This window comes from Microchirus variegatus (assembly GCF_963457635.1).
Source record: "Microchirus variegatus genome assembly, chromosome: 23".
NCBI lineage: Eukaryota > Metazoa > Chordata > Actinopteri > Pleuronectiformes > Soleidae > Microchirus > Microchirus variegatus.
The window spans coordinates 16,035,360-16,057,159 of NC_139824.1; the positions used below are offsets into that span (position 1 = coordinate 16,035,360).

Sequence of the window (21,800 nt, forward strand, 5' to 3'; positions counted from 1 at the left end):
CAGGAAACCAAAATGTTTGTGTTTGCTCTTCTTTGCATATCCTCCTCATCCCTCACCTCCACTCAGAGTTCCCTGTGGGTCAAAGATGTCCCCTCCCAGAGTGACAGTCTTGGTCATGACCTGTTTGTCAAAAGCCACTTTCTTGGCATTGTCCAGGGTGTCGCAGACGAGCGTGGAGCCAAAGACGTACTCCATGGCCTTCCGTAGGTCGGACTCATAACCCACCAGGGACAGAGCGGTGTGGACGTTATCTTCTCCGACCTGACAGGGGGAGGGGCGATTATTATATACTATTGGAAGCGTTTAACGGATTTTTACAACAAAAAAAAAAGCAGTGTTGAGATTTCTCACCAGGCTCTTGGCGGTGTTGATCACTCTGTCATTGAGAGTTCTGGCAGAGATCTTGTTCAGGGGAATGATGGTGTACCTGCGCTGCAGCTCGCCTTTCTCCAGCAGCTTTTTACCAGTCACCTGGAAAAGACAATAATGTAATATATATATATATATGTATATATTCTAGCTGCAAACGTCTGGGTTTTAATGGAATATGTACATAGGTGTATAGAGGCCGATTTCCAGTGTTCTAATGTTACATTGTGTTTGCTAATGGCGTTAGAAGGCTATTGGATGATTAGAAAACCCTTGTGCAATGATGTTAGCACAGCTGAAAACAGTTATTTTGAATAAAAAGCATTATTTCTATATTTTCTATTCATTTTGCAACTCTTTTGATGAATAAAAGTGTGACTTTTAATGGAAAACACAACAAAAAATTGTTATATGTGACCCCAAACTTTTGAAAGGTAGTGTATTTATTTTTTTTTTTTTTTTTTTTTTACCTGTCCTGTCCAGTACCTTGGGCATGCACTATGGTTGACTGCATGTCTGTTGGTGTTGAACAGATTTTGCTGTTTGCAGGGCGAGTGATTACAGCGCTGTAATGCCCGTCCTGCTATTTATGTTTTTATTTATTAGGTTGTGTGGGAGGACCGGGCCAGACAGGGGGGGTGGGGGTGAGGGTGGGTAGACAGACAAGGGAGGTGTGAGAGAGATGGGGAGAAAGAGGGAGAGATAAGAGAGGGGGAGGGAGGGAGGGAGGGAGGGAGGGAGAGAGGGAGGGAAAGAGAGACACTAGATAGAAATTAGTAGCATAACACACTAAGGCAGTAATGACAACATTACAACATTAATAACACTGATATGCATTTGTATTACAGTACCATTAGAATTTGTTAACAACCACATATAGATAAGGTGATCTTGTCTATAACGGTTGTATCAGTTTATATTGGTTTTATCATGAACCAGAGTTTGTCTGTGTGTGTATCTGTATGTCTGTGTATTCGCGCATCCATATATATGTATGTGCGGAGGTTGTCACTTGGTGTGGTCGGGAATCGGTGGTGAAACCGTGTCGCCGCCCCCCGGCCCCCCGGAAGGAGACCGGCGGTAACCCAGGCACACGGGGCGTCCACCAGCCCCCCGGGCCCGGAGATACCCGCCACCGCCCGACCCAGGGCCAGCCGCGAGTCCACCCCGCACAGGACCAGGGCAGGGCGCCGCAGATCCGGCGCCCCCCACGCGCAGAGCACGCCCCGAGGGGGCAGGAGACGACGGCACCACAAGCACAGACCAGCCCACCACACGCCGAGGCAGGTCCTGAGGCCCCAGGTCCCCACACCAAGGTAGTGTATTTATAACTAAATATGACATCGAATAAAATGGCACACCTACCTCAGTGTCTACGACAATGTTGTACAGTCGTCCTCCTGCCACCACCTCAAGCGCTGTTGCATAAGAGACGTCGCGCACCGAGATCAAATTAGCCAACAGCCCTTTCACTTTGCTATGGTCCCACCCACTCTCTGGATCCCTGAAAAACAAAACAAAAAACATTAAATGCTTTGAAAACCTTCATTAGAAATGCTTTATTATTCATTCATTAATCAAATCCTTACCGGTAGTCAAAGCGTAGATTGGGAAAGCGGGACACGAGACGTTCGTAGGTCTCTTTAAGTTTGCTGACTTCTCTGTACAGCTGTCGTCTTTTGTCCAGCAGACTTTCCTCCTTCCCGTCTACATAAAGACAGACACGTCCCCGGTGTTATTACAAGATATTTATACAAGTACAACAAATACGCATACTGTACATGCTCATCCAGTACCTTCATAATTGAGTTTGGCTAGTTCAGCCTCCAGTTTCTCTCTATTCTTTCCTACAGCCTGTAAGGCGTCCTGATCCTTCTTGTAGCCGCCGTCCATCTTTTTCACCTCGGCCTGTTTGGTCTTCAGCTCTGTCTGCGCGTGTTTCAGTGTCATTTGGGCCTGGACAGACAACACAAGAAAAGGCAAACACACTTCATTAATTACAATTAGGTAAATAAATCACGGTGCTGTAAATCACAGCAGCCACACTGTACAGGAAACGACAAGCTGATGATTTAAAAGGATAAAAAATAAAAGGATAATATAATATCAAGCCTGATTTAAAAGCATAATAAAAACCATAACGTCACAGACAAAAAGTATGAGTAGGAGTGGCTTCATACAAATGCAGTAAACACCAATACATTAATTTGGTTTTATAGAGACACACAACCACTGAAAGGTTTAAACAATCGGATACAACAGGTGGATTGGAACAATAATGGCTTTAAAATGTATTATTGGATATTGTCAAACACGCCAAGAGCCCCGATATGACTGACTAAAACAGTAGGCTGAATAAGCTGCCACCTCCTTGACCTCTATGCCGACAGCGCTTCTGATGCAGAGGTGAAAGCTGGTAGGAATGTTAAAATGTGTGTTCTGCAGTTTGACCAGCAGGTGGCGAGAGACTGAGGTATTCTACATTACAAATTTATCTTTAGCAAAGACAACAGCAACAGCCACAAAAGACCTCTGCAAAAATCTGCAACACAACAAGGACCCAAGCTTCACATACATAATGTTTGCTCTGTCCATTCCTGAAAACAGTGTTGCATTTCCTGTACAACCACCTCCACTACCTTTATCTCTACTCCATGAATGGAAATTGTATTTAAAATAGCAAAAACCTGAACCTAAAAAACAATGTTTGTAATAAAAACGTGCTATTGAATATAAGGTAGACCATCTCAAACATCAAGCATCAGGTTTTTTCCCCCTCACCTGCTTGGCCTCAGTATCTGCTTTGCTCATGTCGTTTTTACAGGTCATCATCTGTCCGGCCAGAGTGGCCTCTTCCCCGTCCTCATTGGTGGAGAGACCTGCAGACACAGCCTTGAAATGCTGCTCAGCTGCCTCGAGAGCAGCACTGTCCTTCTGCCCCTCTTCCTGTAGAGTTTGAAGCTTCTCCGTCAGTTTAGAAACCTCCTTCTCTTTTACCGTCAGCATTTTCTTGTCCTGAGAACGGAGGCAATGAGGGTGTACTTTAAAGTTACTGCAAGTTTATTGAATAAACTAGCATACTGCATTCAGTTTTTTTTTTTAAACGTTACCTCATCCATATTCTTTACAAGCTCCTTCCTCTTCTTGGCTTCATCTTTAAGATTCTGTTTTTTGAGGTCAAATGCGCTCTGGGCTTTAGCGTCGACTCGTTGCACGTCTGCCAAGGTTTCCTCCAGGGATTTTAATACTCCATTCACCTCCTACAGAGGAAACGATAAACATGAGAAAGAGAGCACTACAATTTAAGTTCAGAGAAGAATGCCCTTTTAAGCAATTCTTCTTCATATTCTCATGGAACTTCTATTGGATGTAAGTGTAAAGCATCTACCTGGTCCTTTTTCTTCTGCAGCCGTTCAATCTGGGCTGAGAGCTCCTGGATTGTGCTCTCATTCTCAGCCATGCTGGCCTGCATCTTGGCGATCTTATCCTGCATCACCTTCAGATTTTCTGCCGACTTCGACTTTGTCTCCTCTGCGCACACAAAGAGCCAGGCCACATACAGCCGTGACAGGTGCTGGATCTCACGCATCAGCTTCTGGTACTCCAGGTATGAGGATCGTTCCTGCAAAGGGTGGAGTTTTTTATTAAACAAGGGGGAGAAGAAAAAAAATAACTTGGCATGCAATGAAAATTATTGTCAACCTTACCTCTTGCAGTTTCTGCATGGTTGGAGTAATTTCCTCATCCAAAATCTAAAAGAGTGAGCAGAGATCAACTTAAATCTTTTTCAAATTAACTGCCATTGCATTAATGGCAGCCACTTCAGAACAAAAACACAGTGAATTAGTTTGGTGGTCTGACTCACAGTCTGAATCTCCTTTAACTTGGCCTCTTTCTTCTCAATTGTTTTCTGAGCGCTGATCTTTTTACTTTCATACATCCTCGTGCCAGCTGCCTCCTCAATCATGGCAAGGATCTGAGAGAACAGAGAGATTATTGGAAGACCTGAAAACGGGTAGTTTGAAAACGGTTCTGATGCTACGATGGTGCATACACAGTGTGTGTTTTACCTCTGGTGGCTTCATGTTCAGAACTTTGGTGATCCTCCCCTAAAATATCAGACACATTACATGTTGAGAGCTAAAACCAGAGGTATCATATCATAGACAGATAAAAAACAGTCGCATTAGTACTAACCTGCATGATGAGAAAATGTGGATTGTTGACATTGAGGCCAACCGAGCAAAACAAGTCCTGCACCCTGGTGTTGTTAGCGTTGACTCCATTGATGAGGTACTTGTTCCTGCCACCAATCACCACCTTCAAGAATGAAATGTTCATATATTTTTTTTAAAAATCGGTTACTTCTCTAAATAGAGAGCCTTGAGAAATGACGGCGTCTTTCTCCACCAACCTGTCTGGTGACGGTGATTTCCTCGTGGGTTTCAAACCCCAAAGGGCTTTGGCTTTTGTTGGCGTTGTCGAAAGTAATCGACACAGTGGCCTTGGTGATGCCACCCTGTCCGTTCTTGTACACCAGGTCCTGGAGGTTGGAGGCTCTTACCTGTCAGATAAAAGGGAGACGCATTAAGTCACCAACATTAAAGGGGTGGTTACTTCCTGTTAAAAAACATGTTTGGACACTTGTCCTCTATTAAAACATTGGTCACAGCAAGGACAGAGAAAAAGGCTCACCTAATAAGGTCTACGTCTGCTTTAGTTGGCAATATCCTGAGAATACTGCTTTAATATTAACAGCAAATGTGGATAAACAAAAGAAGAGAAACAGATTCTACAGTGACTATTAGATTTGTACACACATATAATAACTCATTTAGGAAAGGATCTCAAACACCCTAAATCCACATCTCCTTGGTGCCTTCATGTAAAATCACAGATATTCTTTATGGGCTTTGGTTCAGGAAAGTGAGTGGTTCACAAACTTTGTTGGGGTCACAGCAGCTTAGTCAGCAATAAGTCATTTCATACAGCCATACTTGTAAAACCTCAACTATCCCTTTAGTGTCATATAAATGTTTTTGCACGACCTTTCCAACTTTTTTTTTACGATTGACACGAATCCATGTGCTGCCAATGCAACGCACTTTAGGTCGGAGAGAAAGAAAACGGGAGGGATTAAATTAAAACAGACACTCAATACAAACACCACACTTACATGAGAGAGATTCGAAATGCCCAAGAGAAAACATATCGAGTCCAAAATGTTGGATTTGCCGCTGCCGTTCAGTCCAGTGATGGCGTTGAACAGCGGGTCGAAGCCGTTGATCTCCGTCCGCTGCGCGTAGGATTTGAACCCATCTATAACAATAGACTTTATGTGCATCTTGAAGTCAACTGCTCTCTCGTCCTCTCCGCGGAACCAAGACGTAAGGTTTGCGGGTGTGGAAATAATAATAAAAAAAACACGGCCCGGTTAAAATGGTAAACAGCCCAGTGTTTACAACAGACAGCACGGAAACTCTCAACTCGCCTCTCACTTGAATTTTGGCGGCAGGCTCTGTGTAATCGGCGCCCCTGCTGCGCCGGACATAAAACAAACTATTTTGACGTATCTATAACAAGATGCGTACGCACAAAAAAAACAGAATCATAAATAACGAGCAGTATAATATGTAATTATTATTTTTAAAGTGAATCCCATACCGCACCATAAATTGTTTTTACTGTACTTATTCGTGTGCACTTATTTTGGTCAGGCATAAATTAAGGCTACTAAAAGTTGCCGGCAGGCTGTGTAGCAAAAAGCCTCTCTGGCGCCACCTGCTGCCATGGATGTATGGATAGAGTACCGGCCCTTTGGAAAAACCCTCATTGCCTTCTTGTATTCACATTTCTCATAAAGTTTTCATATCGTAAATCGGATCATATCGCGAAATATACAGCTGTGACGTCACATACATTTAAGTATTGTTTATTGTATTGTATTTGATTATGTTAATTATGGTGGCCCTGAAGTACAAATACATAAATACGGCCCCGAAGTGTAAATCACCAACACAAATAGGCACTTCAGGGCCACCGTATTTATGTATCGCTAACTGCATTTTCTGTCTTATCTTTGCTTCTTTGCATGACAACTTCTGTAAGAAAAGTCTGATCATTACTCTGTATGTTTTTTAAATATGATTTACTCAATTTAAGACTGCAATCTTTGTACTGTAATCTTTTTACCGAATTCAAAACGTTTCCTTATTTCATTTCTCTTATGTGGTTTTGTTTCCGATATCGTCATGACATCAAGTACTTCATTTTTTCAACTTTGTATTGTTTTTTGCTTAATGAATAAAACTACATTGGAAATAATTTCATTTTAATTATTTTAATAATTGTAAGTCCGTCTCACACACGCACACTCACGTGTCCTAGATGAATTATCTACTTTATATCTGAACAAATATTAATTAACAAATGGAAGGTCGGAGGATCGAAACCAGGTCTCGACGTATTTACAATATTTACCGTATTATTATTATTATTATTATTATTATTATTAAGCATGAATAATCCATAAATCATATTGTGTAAAGCATTAATTAAGCTTGGGATGCATAAAATATTACTATAAATAAATATATTGGGTGTGTGGTGTTAATGACTTGTAGTGAGTGCAGAACCATAGTACTAGACACGCCCACACAGGATACCCATATAAGGAGTTGTTCCCACGGCAATTGACAGCGTTTTCTTTTCCTTCACCCTGATTGGTTTAGACCATTCGCGCGGCAACGTTCAAATGCCCGTATATAAGCGACTTCGCGTTAGCTCGTATTATTCGGTGTAGCAGAGGAGAGGAGCGGGAGAGTTCGTCTCGAACGTAAGTGGTTTTTTTGTGTTTTACTTCTACTGTGTTTCTGTGTTTCACCACTAACGTCAGTTATCTACTTATCGGTTAGTAAACGCCAGACCTGCCAACATATACGCATTTTGCGTAGCATATACGCATTTTGACATACGCTGCTATGGTGTGTCACTTCAAACTATCGCTCTCGCTGGTTTTAAGCCGCAGAATCTGGGCTACAAGGCTGTGTAACAGCTCGAATAACAACTAAATTGCGTATTACATCTCAAACTTCATACGGAACCGCTGCGTCAACCCACTCGCCGCATTTCTGTAAAACGCTCTTACATTTTGATTTTTAGCCGGACGTCCTGTGTTACACTTAAAAAAGTCCGGGCGTCTCTTGCTGCCGTAACCTAAAGCGCATTTGCCGGTCGCGTCCTAATGGCGCCATCATGCGTTCCTTTTTGGAATGGAGAACATATAGAATTCTGTAGGAACTTAGAAACACAGCCATTAACTGTCTTATTGAACACTAATGGTGATGATACAATTGAACGTGCTTTCTGGTCAAACTGTTAAAATCGTCGTGTGTGTGTAAATCTGTGATGTGTGTCTGTGTAGGGCTGCAACGATTACTCGAGTAACTCGATTACGAAAAGGTCAATCGAGGAATAATTAGAAGAATACTCGATTACAAAATATTCGATAGCTGCAGCCCTAATAGTTATGTGTGTATATGCATATAATGTATGCGTGTGTATGTATGTACATATGTGTGTATAAATACATGTTGTATGTGTATCTATCTATCTATACATACGTGTGTATTTGTATATATGTGTACATGTATATATGTGTGTCTTTGTGTGTGTATGTAAACGTATACATACACACATGTATACATGTACACATAAATACATGTACGTGTGTGTGTGTGTGTGTGTGTGTGTGTGTGTGTATATATATATATATATATATATACATACATATATATATATATATATATATATATATATATATATATATATATATATACACATACATATATGTATATATGTATATATGTATATATATATATATATATATGTATATACATATATGTATGTGTGTATATATATATACATATATGTATATATGTGTATGTATATATGTATGTATATATATATATAGATATGTGTATATATATATATATATATATATATATATATGTACACACACGTATGTGTGTATACATACGTAAGACGTACGTATATATTAACACCTACCTTTTTTTCCGTAACAGGTTCCCCTCTGCTGCACCGGATTCTCTGGTAAGTTTAACATATAAGATCTATGAGAGCACATCACATTGAACACTTTGTTCATGTCATGTGGTTCTCAGAGGCTTTTCAGAGGTTTATTTAGTTTTATATATATATATATATATATATGGTCTATGAGAGCACATCACATTGAACACTTTGTTCATGTCATGTGGTTCTCGAAAGGCTTTTCAGAGGTTTATATATATGGTCTATGAGAGCACATCATATTGAACACTTTGTTCATGTCATGTGGTTTTCGAAAGGTGTTTCAGAGGTTTATATATAAGGTCTAAAAGAGCACATCATATTGAACACTTTGTTCATGTCATGTGGTTTTCAAAAGGTGTTTCAGAGGTTTATATATAAGGTCTATGAGAGCACATCACATTGAACACTTTGTTCATGTCATGTGGTTCTCGAAAGGCTTTTCAGAGGTTTATATATAAGGTTTATATATATATATAAGGTCTATGAGAGCACATCACATTGAACACTGTTCATGTCATGTGGTTCTTGAAAGGCTTTTCAGAGGTTTATTTAGTTTTATATATATAAATATGGTCTATGAGAGCACATCACATTGAACACTTTGTTCATGTCATGTGGTTCTCAAAAGGATTTTTTGGAGGTTTATATATAAGGTCTATGAGAGCACATCACATTGAACACTTTGTTCATGTCATGTGGTTCTCAAAAGGCTTTTCAGAGGTTTATATATAAGGTCTATGAGAGCACATCACATTGAACACTTTGTTCATGTCATGTGGTTTTCAAAGGTCTACGTACACACACCTGACTTCCGACATGGTTTTGACCTTAACGCCACTTGACTGACTTAAAACAGACTGACTTGGTACTTTTCAAGAACTAGTGTTTTAATTTCAGGTGTTTCATTTCATGACATTTGGTATGGTCATGTGATGCGATTTCTGTTTGTTCTGGGTGCCATTTGTTTGGATTGGATGCAACGCAATGGAAATGGACTGGATTCAACGCAATGGAAATGGACTGGATTCAACGCAATGGAAATGGATTGGATTCAAAACAATGGAAATGGACTATTTTCAACACAATGGACTGGATTCAACACAATGGAAATGGACTGGTTTCAACACAATGGAAATGGATCGGACGCAATGGAATGTGAACCCCCCCCCCCCCCCCCACACACCTGGATGACTAAAGTCTCATCTTGTAGGAAAACAAGGCCTTTAGGAAAAAAAAGAATTTGCTTATGTCTTAGTAATTGTTAATAATACTATTGAATCAGGTTCAAGTATCGGGTAAAGTCGTCGATGTTTGCTGCTGCTTTTGTCTTTTTGTTTTTCTAATCTATTCCAGAATGGAGACCTAACATGGAACCGCCCTGTGTCGACCTGAAATAAGCCCCGCCCCCCTTCTCCATTATTTTAGAAGAACCTGCGGTTGTGAGTATATCGGACTCCTCCTGTTGCATCAGTGACTGATGTTTTGTTTTTCTAATCTATTCCAGAATGGAGACCTAACATGGAACCGCCCGATGTTGACCTGAGATTAGCCCCGCCCCCTTCATTATATGAGAAGAACCTGTGGTTGTGAGTATATCGGACTCCTCCTGTTGCATCAGTGACTGATGTTTTGTTTTTCTAATCTATTCCAGAATGGAGACCTAACCAGGAACCGCCCGATGTCGACCTGAGATTAGCCCCGCCCCCTTCATTATATGAGAGGAACCTGAGGTTGTGAGTATATCGGACTCCTCCTGTTGCATCAGTGACTGATGTTTTGTTTTTCTAATCTATTCCAGAATGGAGACCTAACCAGGAACCGCCCGATGTCAACCTGAGATTAGCCCCGCCCCCTTCATTATATGAGAGGAACCTGAGGTTGTGAGTATATCAGACTCCAACTGTTGCATCAGTGACTGATGTTTTGTTTTTCTAATCTATTCCAGAATGGAGACCTAACATGGAACTGCCTGATGTCGACCTGAGATTAGCCCCGCCCCCTTCATTATATGAGAAGAACCTGCGGTTGTGAGTATATCAGACTCCTCCTGTTGCATCAGTGACTGATGTTTTGTTTTTCTAATCTATTTCAGAATGGAGACCCAACATGGAACCACCCTATGTTGACCTGAGATTAGCCCCGCCCCCTTCATTTTATGAGAAGAACCTGAGGTTGTGAGTATATCGGACTCCAACTGTTGCATCAGTGACTGATGTTTTTCTAATCTATTCCAGAATGGAGACCGAACGTGGAACATGGAACCGCCCGATGTCGGCCTGAGATTAGCCCCGCCCCCTTCATTATATGAGAAGAACCTGCGGTTGTGAGTATATCAGACTCCAACTGTTGCATAAGTGACTGATGTTTGTTGCTGCTTTGTTTTTCTAATCTATTCCAGTCATGTGGTTTTCAAAAGGCTTTTCAGAGGTTTTTATATATATGGTCTATGAGAGCACATCATATTGAACACTTTGTTCATGTCATGTGGTTTTCAAAAAGTGTTTCAGAGGTTTTTCTCTTTAAGGTCTATGAGAGCACATCACATTGAACACTTTGTTCATGTCATGTGGTTTTCAAAAGGTGTTTCAGAGGTTTATATATATGGTCTATGAGAACACATCATATTGAACACTTTGCTCATGTCATGTGGTTTTCAAAAGGCTTTTCAGAGGTTTATATATATGGTCTATGAGAGCACATCATATTGAACACTTTGTTCATGTCATGTGGTTTTCAAAAGGTGTTTCAGAGGTTTATATATATGGTCTATGAGAGCACATCATATTGAACACTTTGCTCATGTCATGTGGTTTTCAAAAGGCTTTTCAGAGGTTTATATATATGGTCTATGAGAGCACATCATATTGAACACTTTGTTCATGTCATGTGGTTTTCAAAAGGCTTTTCAGAGGTTTATATATATGGTCTATGAGAGCACATCATATTGAACACTTTGTTCATGTCATGTGGTTTTCAAAAGATGTTTCAGAGGTTTATTTATATGGTTTATGAGAGCACATCACATTGAACACTTTGTTCAGGTCATGTGGTTCTCAAAAGGCTTTTCAGAGGTTTATTTAGTTTTATATATATAAATATGGTCTATGAGAGCACATCACATTCAACACTTTGTTCATGTCATGTGGTTTTCAAAAAGTATTTCAGAGGTTTTTATATAAGGTCTATGAGAGCACATCATATTGAACACTTTGTTCATGTCATGTGGTTTTCAAAAGGTGTTTCAGAGGTTTTTATATATATGGTCTATGAGAGCACATCATATTGAACACTTTGTTCATGTCATGTGGTTCTCGAAAGGCTTTTCAGAGGTTTATTTAGTTTTATATATATAAATATGGTCTATGAGAGCACATCACATTGAACACTTTGTTCATGTCATGTGGTTTTCAATGGTCAACGTACACACACACCTGACTTCCGACATGGTTTTGACCTTAACGCCGCTTGACTGACTTAAAACAGACTGACTTGGTACTTTTCAAGTACTAGTGTTTTAATTTCAGGTGTTTCATTTCATGACATTTGGTATGGTCATGTGATGCGATTTCTGTTTGGTCTGGGTGCCATTTGTTTGGATTGGATGCAACGCAATGGAAATGGATTGGATGCAACACAATGGAAATGGCCTTGATTCAACACAATGGAAATGGATCGGATTCAACACAATGGAAATGGACTGGATGCAACGCAATGGAAATGGACTGGATTCAACACAATGGAAATGGATCGGACGCAATGGAATGTGCACCACCCCCCCTACACCTGGATGGATAAAGTCTCATCTTGTAGGAAAACAAGGCCTTTAGGAAAAAAAGAATTTGCTTATGTCTTATATCTTAGATAATAATTAATAATATAACGAATCAGGTTCAGGTATCATGTATAGTCGTCGATGTTTGCTGCTGCTTTTGTCTTTTTGTCTTTCTAATCTATTCCAGAATGGAGACCCAACATGGAACCGGCCGATGTCGGCCTGAGATTAGCCCCGCCCCTTTCATTATATGAGAAGAACCTGCGGTTGTGAGTATATCAGACTCCAACTGTTGCATCAGTGACTGATGTTTTGTCTTTTTGTTTTTCTAATCTATTCCAGAATGGAGACCGAACATGGTTTTCACCTCGAGGCAACGACATCTTCTCCACGACATCGCTGATGCACAGTTACATTGTCTCTGTATTTATTGACCTCTGTTTGTACTCGGCACAAAGACGCTTATTAACGCTCAGAGTTGTTGCTGTGGCAACACAAAACGTGCCGCTCGTAACCGCCGTCGCTCGTAAACGCCGCCGCTTGTACCCGCCGCTGCTCGAAACCGCCGCCGCTCTTAGAACGCAACTCGAAAAACGTCGCACAAAACTTTGTTCGCACATGTCACTGTCACACTTTGATTGTATTGCTGTTGTGCGTGTGTGTGTCTCTCTCTCTCTCTCTCTCTCTCGTCCTTTGGCTCCGCCCCCTCCTCCCCCTCTCCCTTTCACCCCGACCGGTCGAGGCAGACGGCCGCACACTTTGAGTCTGGTTCTCCAGAGATTTCTTCCTGTTAAAAGGGAGTTTTTTTCTCTCCACAGTTTGCCCTCGAGGCTTTTGCTCATCGTGTGATTTGTTGGGTTTTCTCTTGTTAAGTAGTTTTTTTTAATATAAAATCTAAATAAAGTTGACTTGAATTAGTGACGGAGATGAGGTCAGAGCGACACTTTTGATATAATCCATGAATGCAAACATTCATAAACACTCAGTTCAGCACACTGTTGATTTAGTTTGATTTTTAAAGGGTTAATTTAAAGGTTAATAAAGTAAAGGCGACAGAGTGAGAGTAGTCAACGTTACCGACCTCCGTGTTTCCGTCTTTTCCTTCAGTTTTTAAACTGTGAACTCAGTAAAACTGTCCGACACAAACAGACTCTCAGTTCAGTCTCTCTGTTTGTCTCTGTGTCTCAGGACAGGACATTTAGGACATTTCTATCAGCTCAAAGTCCTTTAAATCTCTCTTTTCATGTCTTCACAGAAACCAGCAGCTGAACACATGGACTGGATTTCACTGACGGACTGGACTGGATTGGCTTTAGCTTCTGTGAGTAGTTTTTTGTTCTTTCTTTTCACTCTTTGTTGGTTCTGTCTCTTCATCTTTCATCCCCTCTCTCCGTCCTTTGTCGCTTTCCTTTTCTCATTTCTTCCTTCCTTCCTTCAGTCCCTTCTTTCTTTACGTCTTTCTTTATGTTGTGCTTTAATTCTCTGTCTTTCTGTAATTCTTTCTTTCTTTACGTCTTTCTTTAATTCTTTCTTTTAATTCTCTCTTTTACGTCTTTCTTTGTCTTTAATTCTTTCTTTACGTCTTTCTTTTAATTCTCTTTCTTTGTCTTTTTTAATTCTCTTTCTTTAATTCTTTCTTTCTTTGTCTTTTTTAAATTCTCTTTCTTTACTTCTTTCTTTACGTCTTTCTTTTACTTCTTTCTTTCTTTCTCTCCATCATTTAAATTGTCGCCTGTGTTTTAGTTTCATTTCCACTGAAACTTTTCTTCTCCTCAACAGGTTTTTCCTCACATGAACTTTCAGTTGTGACCAGCAGGGGGCGCCACACCAGCCTCATTCTCCTCCTTAACAATGACTCAACTGTTCATTTGTATGATTGTTATGTACAGTGGATATATAAATATATATATATTGACAGTTTAAGTAAAAAGATTCTAAAGACGTAGAAAGATTAAAGTAAACATTTAAATCTAGGATTATGTTCATGAATCAAAGAAAATACAGTTAACTGAACATGACGACGGTGTTAGAGCTGAAACAATGACAACAATAATCCACCACTATTTTCAGGATTAAAACCAGATTTCTGATTGTTTCAGCTTCTTAAATGTGGATCTTTTCTTTGTTTCTTTGCTCCATAAAAAACAAAGAAATCATTTAAAAACTGAATAATTTTGTGTTTGTGGACAAAAACAAAGACGTTTAACATCATAATTTCCACGTTTTGACAAACTCTGATCAATGTTTTCTGACGTTTCATCGACAAAAACCAGGAAAATTAAGAGATTTATGAAGAGAATCGTTAGCTGCAGCTCCACTACGGTGGCCCTGAAGGGCCATTTCAGTTGTTGTTTCAGTTAATGACATTGTGTTTCAGTTGTCTTGGTTCAGTTGAAGTTGTGTTTCAGTTGAGGTTGTTGTGTTTTCCCGTTGCGTGTTGGTGATCTGGCCTTCAGGGCCACCGTAGTGGAGCTACAGCTAACAATTCTCTTCATGATTCACTTCATTTTCCTGGTTTTTGCAGATGAAACGTCAGAAAATGTTAGAAAACATTGATCAGAATTTGTCAAAATGTGGAAATGATGATGTTGTTAAATGTCTTTGTTTTTTGTCCACAAACACAAAATATTCCGTTTTTAAATGATTTCTTTGTTTTTATGGAGCAAAGAAACAAAGAAAAGATCCACATTTAAGAAGCTGAAATGATCAGAAATCTGGTTTTAATCCTGAAAATAGCTGTGGATTATTGGAGTCATTGTTTCATCTCTAACATCGTCGTCATGTTCAGTTAACTGCATTTTCTTTGATTCGTGAAAATAATCCTAGATTTAAATGTTTACTTTAATCTTTCTATAGTTTATAATCGTTATCTTTAACCCTCTTTGCAACATCTTGAATCTGACTTTTGTGTAAAGAGAAAATGTCTCTGATTATTATCTTATTTTCTGATGTTGATGTGACGTTATTGTTTTATCACTAATAAAATAACTCATCGCTTCAAACGACTTATTTTTTGTTTGGTTTTTTTTACCACGAAGCAAATCTGTAGCTGGAGCTGTAAAATGTTGAAATTCAAAACATGTTAACTCTTAAAGTAACGTCTTTTTTAATGTCCATATAGTTTGCAGCCCTGTTTTAAATGTGCCGCGAGAAACAAATGCAGTAATGAGGAAGACGCCGTTTACACGTTAAACTTTTAATAACATTTTGCTGGTTACACGTATTTTCCTTGAACAACACTGTCAATACAGGACCTTCATTTTTTCCATTTTTTTTTACACTTAATATCAGTGCTTTAATTGAAGTATTAATACTTCTTTCACCACATGTAAACAAGGCCACAGAAAAACATCATCACCAAGTCATGGATAAGACTCACACAGCCTCCTGTATAGGTTTGTTTTTTATTATAAAATCATATATTTTATTCCCAACTCCATGTTGACTACATGGTGAGTGTTTTATTTAGATTTCCAAGAAAACAAATGCTACATGACTCTAATTTAATTTCATGAGCTATCACTGGACACGACTTGTAGTGCAACTCGAGGATAAAGGCCACTAAAATCACTAAAACGTTCTTCCTATTGCACAAATCAATTTCTGAAGAGTGGTAAAACGGCTAAAGTCGGGGATTTGAGACTGCAATAATTCTACTCCATTCCAAATTCACATTTTACACGAGCACACAGAATATAATACCTTTGCAGATTTGTAAAAGTACATTATACAGTTTGACAAAGATACATTCAGCAGAATATTTAATACAGACCGTAGTAATCAACTCATATATAAAAGCCCTATTTGTGTAGGAGGAAGCCAACGTTCACGCAAAACCACCTATTTATCAAACTATATTAACTATTAACTTTAGTAAATCTCTGTCACACGTACACCAACACATACACACTCACACACACACGCGTAAACACACTTATTGTTTCATTGTGTTATGCGTCCAGAGGCACAGGACACATGGACAGACACACCAAATTGAAGGCGTAGAAGCATATCTGTGTCAGGACGACGCAGTCCCCTCTGTTGGAGTAGAAGGAGGTGGGCTTGATGTAGGTCCAGTCAAAGTTCCGCAGGTTCAGTGACCTCTGACACTGCTGGTCGCAGACGGCCACCAGGGCACGCACGAACGCATACTTGGCCGAGCAGCTGACGGCCGTCACCGCACGAACCTTATCAAAGTGCAGCAGGAAACACGGGTCGTCCTGGTGGCAAAAGAAACAATTACAATATAATATGTATGTTTATATGTATGTTTATATGTATGTATACATATATACGTATGTATGTATGTGTATATATACTGTATGTATGTTTGTATGTATGCATGTATATATGTATATGTGTATATATATTATATATGTATACATAAAAAGCAATTACATTATAATATATGTATATATGTATGTATGTATCTATATACAGTATGTATATGTGTATGTATGTATATATGTATGTATGTATGTATGTGTATATACGGTATGTATGTGTGTATGTATATATGTATGTTTGTATGTATGCATGTATATATGTATGTGTATATATATTATATATGTATATATATATACATAAAAAACAATTACATTATAATATATGTATATATGTATCTATATACAGTATGTATATGTGTATATGTATGTATGTATATGTGTATATATGTATGTATTTATCTATTTATATATATATGTATGTATCTATATATAGTATGTATGTATATATGTATGTATATGTTTATATATGTATGTATGTATATGTGTATATATGTATGTTTGTATGTATATGTGTATATATTATATATGTATACGTATATATGTATATTTATATATGTGTAAATATATATATGTACATATATGTATATATGTAGTATTATAAAAAAGAAATTACATATTTTACACTTTTTTTTAATATCACAGCTGAACCAAAATCACCTAAATAACAAATCGAACATGCAGTTTATTTATTTTTCAAATGTTAAAAAATTAGAATTAATTTGAATAAAAGCTTGAAATAATTATTCAAGACATCAGATGTCTGTTACTGTTATTTTTTCCACACAGAATAATTAAATCGTGTGGAATATATCCATATGATGGATACCTGAATATGGAAAACTCTCTAGAACGACTGCACTTTGTATTTTTAATTAATTGTTTTAATCTGTCTTTTGAACTTGTTTTTATTATGAACTGTGTTGCTGACCTTTAATTAAATTAAATTAAATAAAGGTGATGAAAGGGATTTAGATATGTTCATGTGTGGACAGCTGAGTAAAATAGGATAACACTGTACATGCAATAATTGTTATGCATGTTTATTTTTAAAAAACCTAAAATGTAATGAAATAGTGAAGTAAGTTAACCAATAGCTTTAGATGAATAGCATCGTTTTGTCCTTTTACACAGAAAAAAACATGCAGTTTACAATCAAACCGTACAGAAAGTAAAGAAGAACACATTATCTTCATCAAACACATCAAAAACAAATATAAATCTGCTGTTACCACATCAGGGTCCCGCCCGTCAACAAGAGACAGGTCCTGCAGAGACCAGACCTCAGTGGTCCTGTAGCAGTCCTGGATGCTGGAGCGTTTGGTGTGGGACCTCTTGGATCCGGACTTGTTGGGCTGTGATATCTGACATCGCACTATGCTCAACTGCACCAGTTTGTTTTTTGCAACTGAAATAAATAAATCAAACGAAAAATTGCGTACGTTTGTTTGAACACATTCAATCCTTTCAATGTCTCAGGGGGGGAGAATAAATAAATCAAATCTCTGCTTACCTGAGACGCAGAGAAAATGTCGTCCATGGCCCGGCTCTTCGATCTCAATAAACTCCACCAATCTCTGCTTCGTGGGTCGAAATAAAACTCTCTGCATCTCCTCCCTCAGAAGAGACGACATCACGGGAAGAGACGAGGGGAGAAATGGATGATGGATGGATGATGGATGATGGATGACAAAAAAAATACAGCCTCACAGAAACAGAGAGATGGAATCTGAGAGTGGAAAAGGAAGAGATGGTGAGAGACCTGTGGTCAGGAGGGAGGGGGCGCCGCTTCAGCCTCGGTCAGACTGTGTGAAAATATATGATTGTGAGTGGAATGGGCTCTTAATCCTACACACACACACACACACACACACACACACACATTCTTGTACTTGCTGCATACTGAGGACTGGGTTGCTGACAAAATGAGGACCAGCATTTCCACTTTATAAATCAACACAATATATCTTCTTCATGAATGACATCTATAAAGAACTACTGGTTGCAGTATCATAAAATGTATGCAGGTGGAGCCCTAGAGCAAAAAGGGCTGGAAAACTTGGCAAAATTTGACAAAAACGTCATACTATACTATTGTCCAAAATAAAAAATTTAAATTTTTACCCAGAATTTTTGTTCCAAAATTAAAAAAAAAACAAAAAAACGTCCTCTATACTATGTCCACCAATTTTTTAAAAAAAAAATTTAACCCAAAAAATTAAAAGAAAAACAAAAAAACGTCGTAAATTTTTTTACCCAAAATTTTTGTTCCAAAATTTAAAAAAAACAAAAAAACGTCGTACTATACTATGTCGACCGAATTAAAAAAAATTTTTTTACCAAAAATGTTTGGTCCAAAATTTGACAAAAATGTCCTACTATGCTGTCGTCCAAAACAAAAAAAAAAATTTTGCCAAAATTTTTGTTCCAAAATTAAAAGAAAAACAAAAAAACGTACTATACTATGTCGACCAATTTTTAAAAAAAAATTTAACCCAAAAAATTAAAAGAAAAACAAAAAAACGTCGTAAATTTTTTTACCCAAAATTTTTGGTCCAAAATTTAAAAAAAACAAAAAAACGTCATACTATACTATGTCGACCGAATTAAAAAAAATTTTTTTACCAAAAATTTTTGGTCCAAAATTTGACAAAAATGTCCTACTATGCTGTCGTCCAAAACAAAAAAACGTCATACTATACTATGTCGACCGAATTCAAAAAATTTTTTTTTACCAAAAATGTTTGGTCCAAAACTTGACAAAAACGTCATACTATACTGTATCGTCCAAATGTTGTTTTTTTTCTGACAAATTGAGCATGTTATAGCAACCAAAGGAAGTGATTTCAATGAAAACAAAGTGAGGACCGGCCAAAATGTCCTCACTCCGTAAAAATGACCTCACTTTGATGGTTAAAAACCCTCACTGGTCCTCAGTATGCCGCAAGTACAAGAACACACACACACACACACACACACTGCAGCAGCAGCAGCAGCAGCACCAATCTCATGATCCATGTTTATCTTTCATTAAAGTGCTATCTTCATATTCACCGGCCAGTGGGGTATTTGGAAGAAAGGGCAATCAAATTCATAATTTTACCTTTTTTATTGCTTCTATTAAGACCCATTATGATGATGATATTTCCTGCAAATATGGATTTCACTCTTGGATCTGTGTTTACTTTGGATGAAGTGTGTCTGACACAGATAGCCCAGATGAACACTTTATACCGCGGTAACATGTGGTTATTTATTATGTTCCCTCTCACAATAGTACAGTCTCTTCTTCTTTCTTTCTTTCTTTTCCGTGGCCGTCGTCCTGTCTCTCGTGCACTCGCTCGCACACAGACGGTGATATATAATGTGGCAAAGTGCCCGATGTTTGTCTGTGATTAAACGGTTCTTTTGTGGGAAAAGGATGTCCCACAAGCACTCTGCATGGTTTTCCATTACCGTGTAGTAATTCAATCTCGGAGAACAGTTACAAGTGAGGTGAGGCACTTACGTGGAGGGGGGGGTTTTCACCAAAGGGTGGGTTTGCTCCACAAGGGAAATGTGTGCTGATGAGCAAGTTTTTGGATCAAGTTCTTCTTCGGTTCACATGAGGTGAATCCAGTGTTCATGTTGACTTGCTTTGTCACATTTGTGTAAAAAAACACACACACACAAGACGGCTCGTTTTCATTGCGCAGCTAAGTGCTTTATTGTTGTTGCTGTTGATAGTTTTTGTGGGTGTTCTCCTGAAAGGCCTTTTACCTCTGAGATGGAAAGATGAGCAGGATGGACAGGCACGCAGGAAGTAGGGAGGAAATATACAAGTGTTGAATCTCATGAATAACACATGAGGCTTATTGTACTTACTAATATCATAAACCCTCAAAGCCCCATTGTATGGCGTATGCATGGAAAGGATTATTATAGGACAGGAAAAAGTAAAGAAATCCCATAGTTTCAAAGGCTGCGAAACGTCTCGGTCAGTTTATATTTGTATATTCTCATGAATTTATAGTTCTTACAGTGATTATTTATGTCCTCGCCGACTTTGCGATGAATGAAAAAACACAGGCCGCAGGTGCACCCATGGTAACTCCTTATATGGACATCCTGTGTGTGTGTGTGTTTATAGGTCACATATTCAGGCTTTAAATTATGTATTCTTATGTGTTGTTGAGTCAAAGTCGTGATTCCTTTTACATTGCATTTTTAGCAGTGATACATAATGTTCGGAAAAAAAGCGTGGAAAATTGGAAGTGGGAGGGGCTAAAAACAGAAGAAAAAAAAGTGCTAGCAGGTCATTTGCTGTCGTACATTAACGTACATGAAGGAAACTTGGTACACACGTTCATTAGGCCGGGCCGTAAATAAAAGTCGATGACAAGTGTCCTGTGAATCCTACAGAAAGGCCGCTATTTTGGATTGAACGCGAAAACGGAGGCGTTTTTGGCAAATTTGCACCAATGCTAACGGAGGCGTTTTTGCCAAATTTGGACAAATGCTACAAAATCGAACTAGTCGTAGGTTACAGTTTTCAAGCGATCACCTTGAAACTTGGTGTTGTCGCCAAAAGGTTTGGTGGAAAAGCGTGGAAAATTGGAAGTGGGAGGGGCTAAAAACTGACGCAAAAAACGTGCTAGCAGGTAATTTCCTGTCGTACAATAACGAAACTTGGTACACACGTTCATTAGGTTGGGCCGTAAATAAAAGTCGATGACAAGTGTCCTGTGAATCCTACAGGAAGACCGCCATTTTGGATCGAACGCGAAAACGGAGGCGTTTTTGTCGAATTTGGACAAATGCTACAAAATCAGACTTGTCGTAGGTTACAGTTATCAAGCGATCACCTTCAAACTTGGTGAGGTCACTAAAAGGTTTGGTGGAAAATTGACGATCAATTGACGATCAATAAAAGGACATAAAATATGAATATAAAATATATAAGAAAATTATAGAACAGTTAATGTTTTTGACATCCTCATAATGTTTTTTAATACATATGAATAAAACAGAAACTCATCCATTTTCATTAGGCCATATTTATATGAAAAAAAAAGGCTTTTCCTGTCATTTTTTTTATTGCACTATGATATAAAGTCGGGGATCCTCGACTCAGTGCACTTGTAACGTCATGTCTCGTTGCAGAGCCTGTGATTGGATGTCGATTACAGGGGGAAACCCCCGTGCCACCAGGCAACAAGGCCTTCCCCACACATCCACACTGATCTCTGCTCTGCTCTGCTCTGCACCCTCCTGGCCAACATTCACAAGCAGAATCACACGCA

The 21,800-nt window shown here is 38.7% G+C and overlaps 2 protein-coding genes across 2 annotated transcripts in view; both read right to left on the reverse strand.

The window, feature by feature from the left end:
• The window catches only part of smc2 (structural maintenance of chromosomes 2), a gene marked incomplete at both ends in the record, with an annotated part of 10,305 nt that extends 4,592 nt beyond the window's left edge, over positions 1 to 5,713 (reverse strand). The window contains 14 exons of the mRNA XM_083909647.1: positions 57 to 261; positions 352 to 471; positions 1,735 to 1,873; positions 1,959 to 2,076; positions 2,166 to 2,325; positions 3,151 to 3,384; positions 3,480 to 3,629; positions 3,758 to 3,991; positions 4,077 to 4,121; positions 4,235 to 4,345; positions 4,440 to 4,478; positions 4,567 to 4,689; positions 4,784 to 4,933; positions 5,546 to 5,713. Coding sequence (XP_083765773.1) covers positions 57 to 261; positions 352 to 471; positions 1,735 to 1,873; positions 1,959 to 2,076; positions 2,166 to 2,325; positions 3,151 to 3,384; positions 3,480 to 3,629; positions 3,758 to 3,991; positions 4,077 to 4,121; positions 4,235 to 4,345; positions 4,440 to 4,478; positions 4,567 to 4,689; positions 4,784 to 4,933; positions 5,546 to 5,713 — 1,996 coding nt within the window. The remainder of the gene's footprint in view (positions 1 to 56; positions 262 to 351; positions 472 to 1,734; positions 1,874 to 1,958; positions 2,077 to 2,165; positions 2,326 to 3,150; positions 3,385 to 3,479; positions 3,630 to 3,757; positions 3,992 to 4,076; positions 4,122 to 4,234; positions 4,346 to 4,439; positions 4,479 to 4,566; positions 4,690 to 4,783; positions 4,934 to 5,545) is intronic.
• Positions 5,714 to 16,185: 10,472 nt separating this feature from the next.
• Positions 16,186 to 18,152, reverse strand: exoc1l (exocyst complex component 1 like; the record flags this gene model as incomplete). Its single annotated transcript, XM_083909434.1, has 3 exons — positions 16,186 to 16,455; positions 17,751 to 17,926; positions 18,032 to 18,152. The coding sequence occupies 3 exons, from the start codon at positions 18,150 to 18,152 to the stop codon at positions 16,186 to 16,188; spliced, it is 567 nt and encodes a 188-aa protein (XP_083765560.1).
• Positions 18,153 to 21,800: the final 3,648 nt, after the last annotated feature.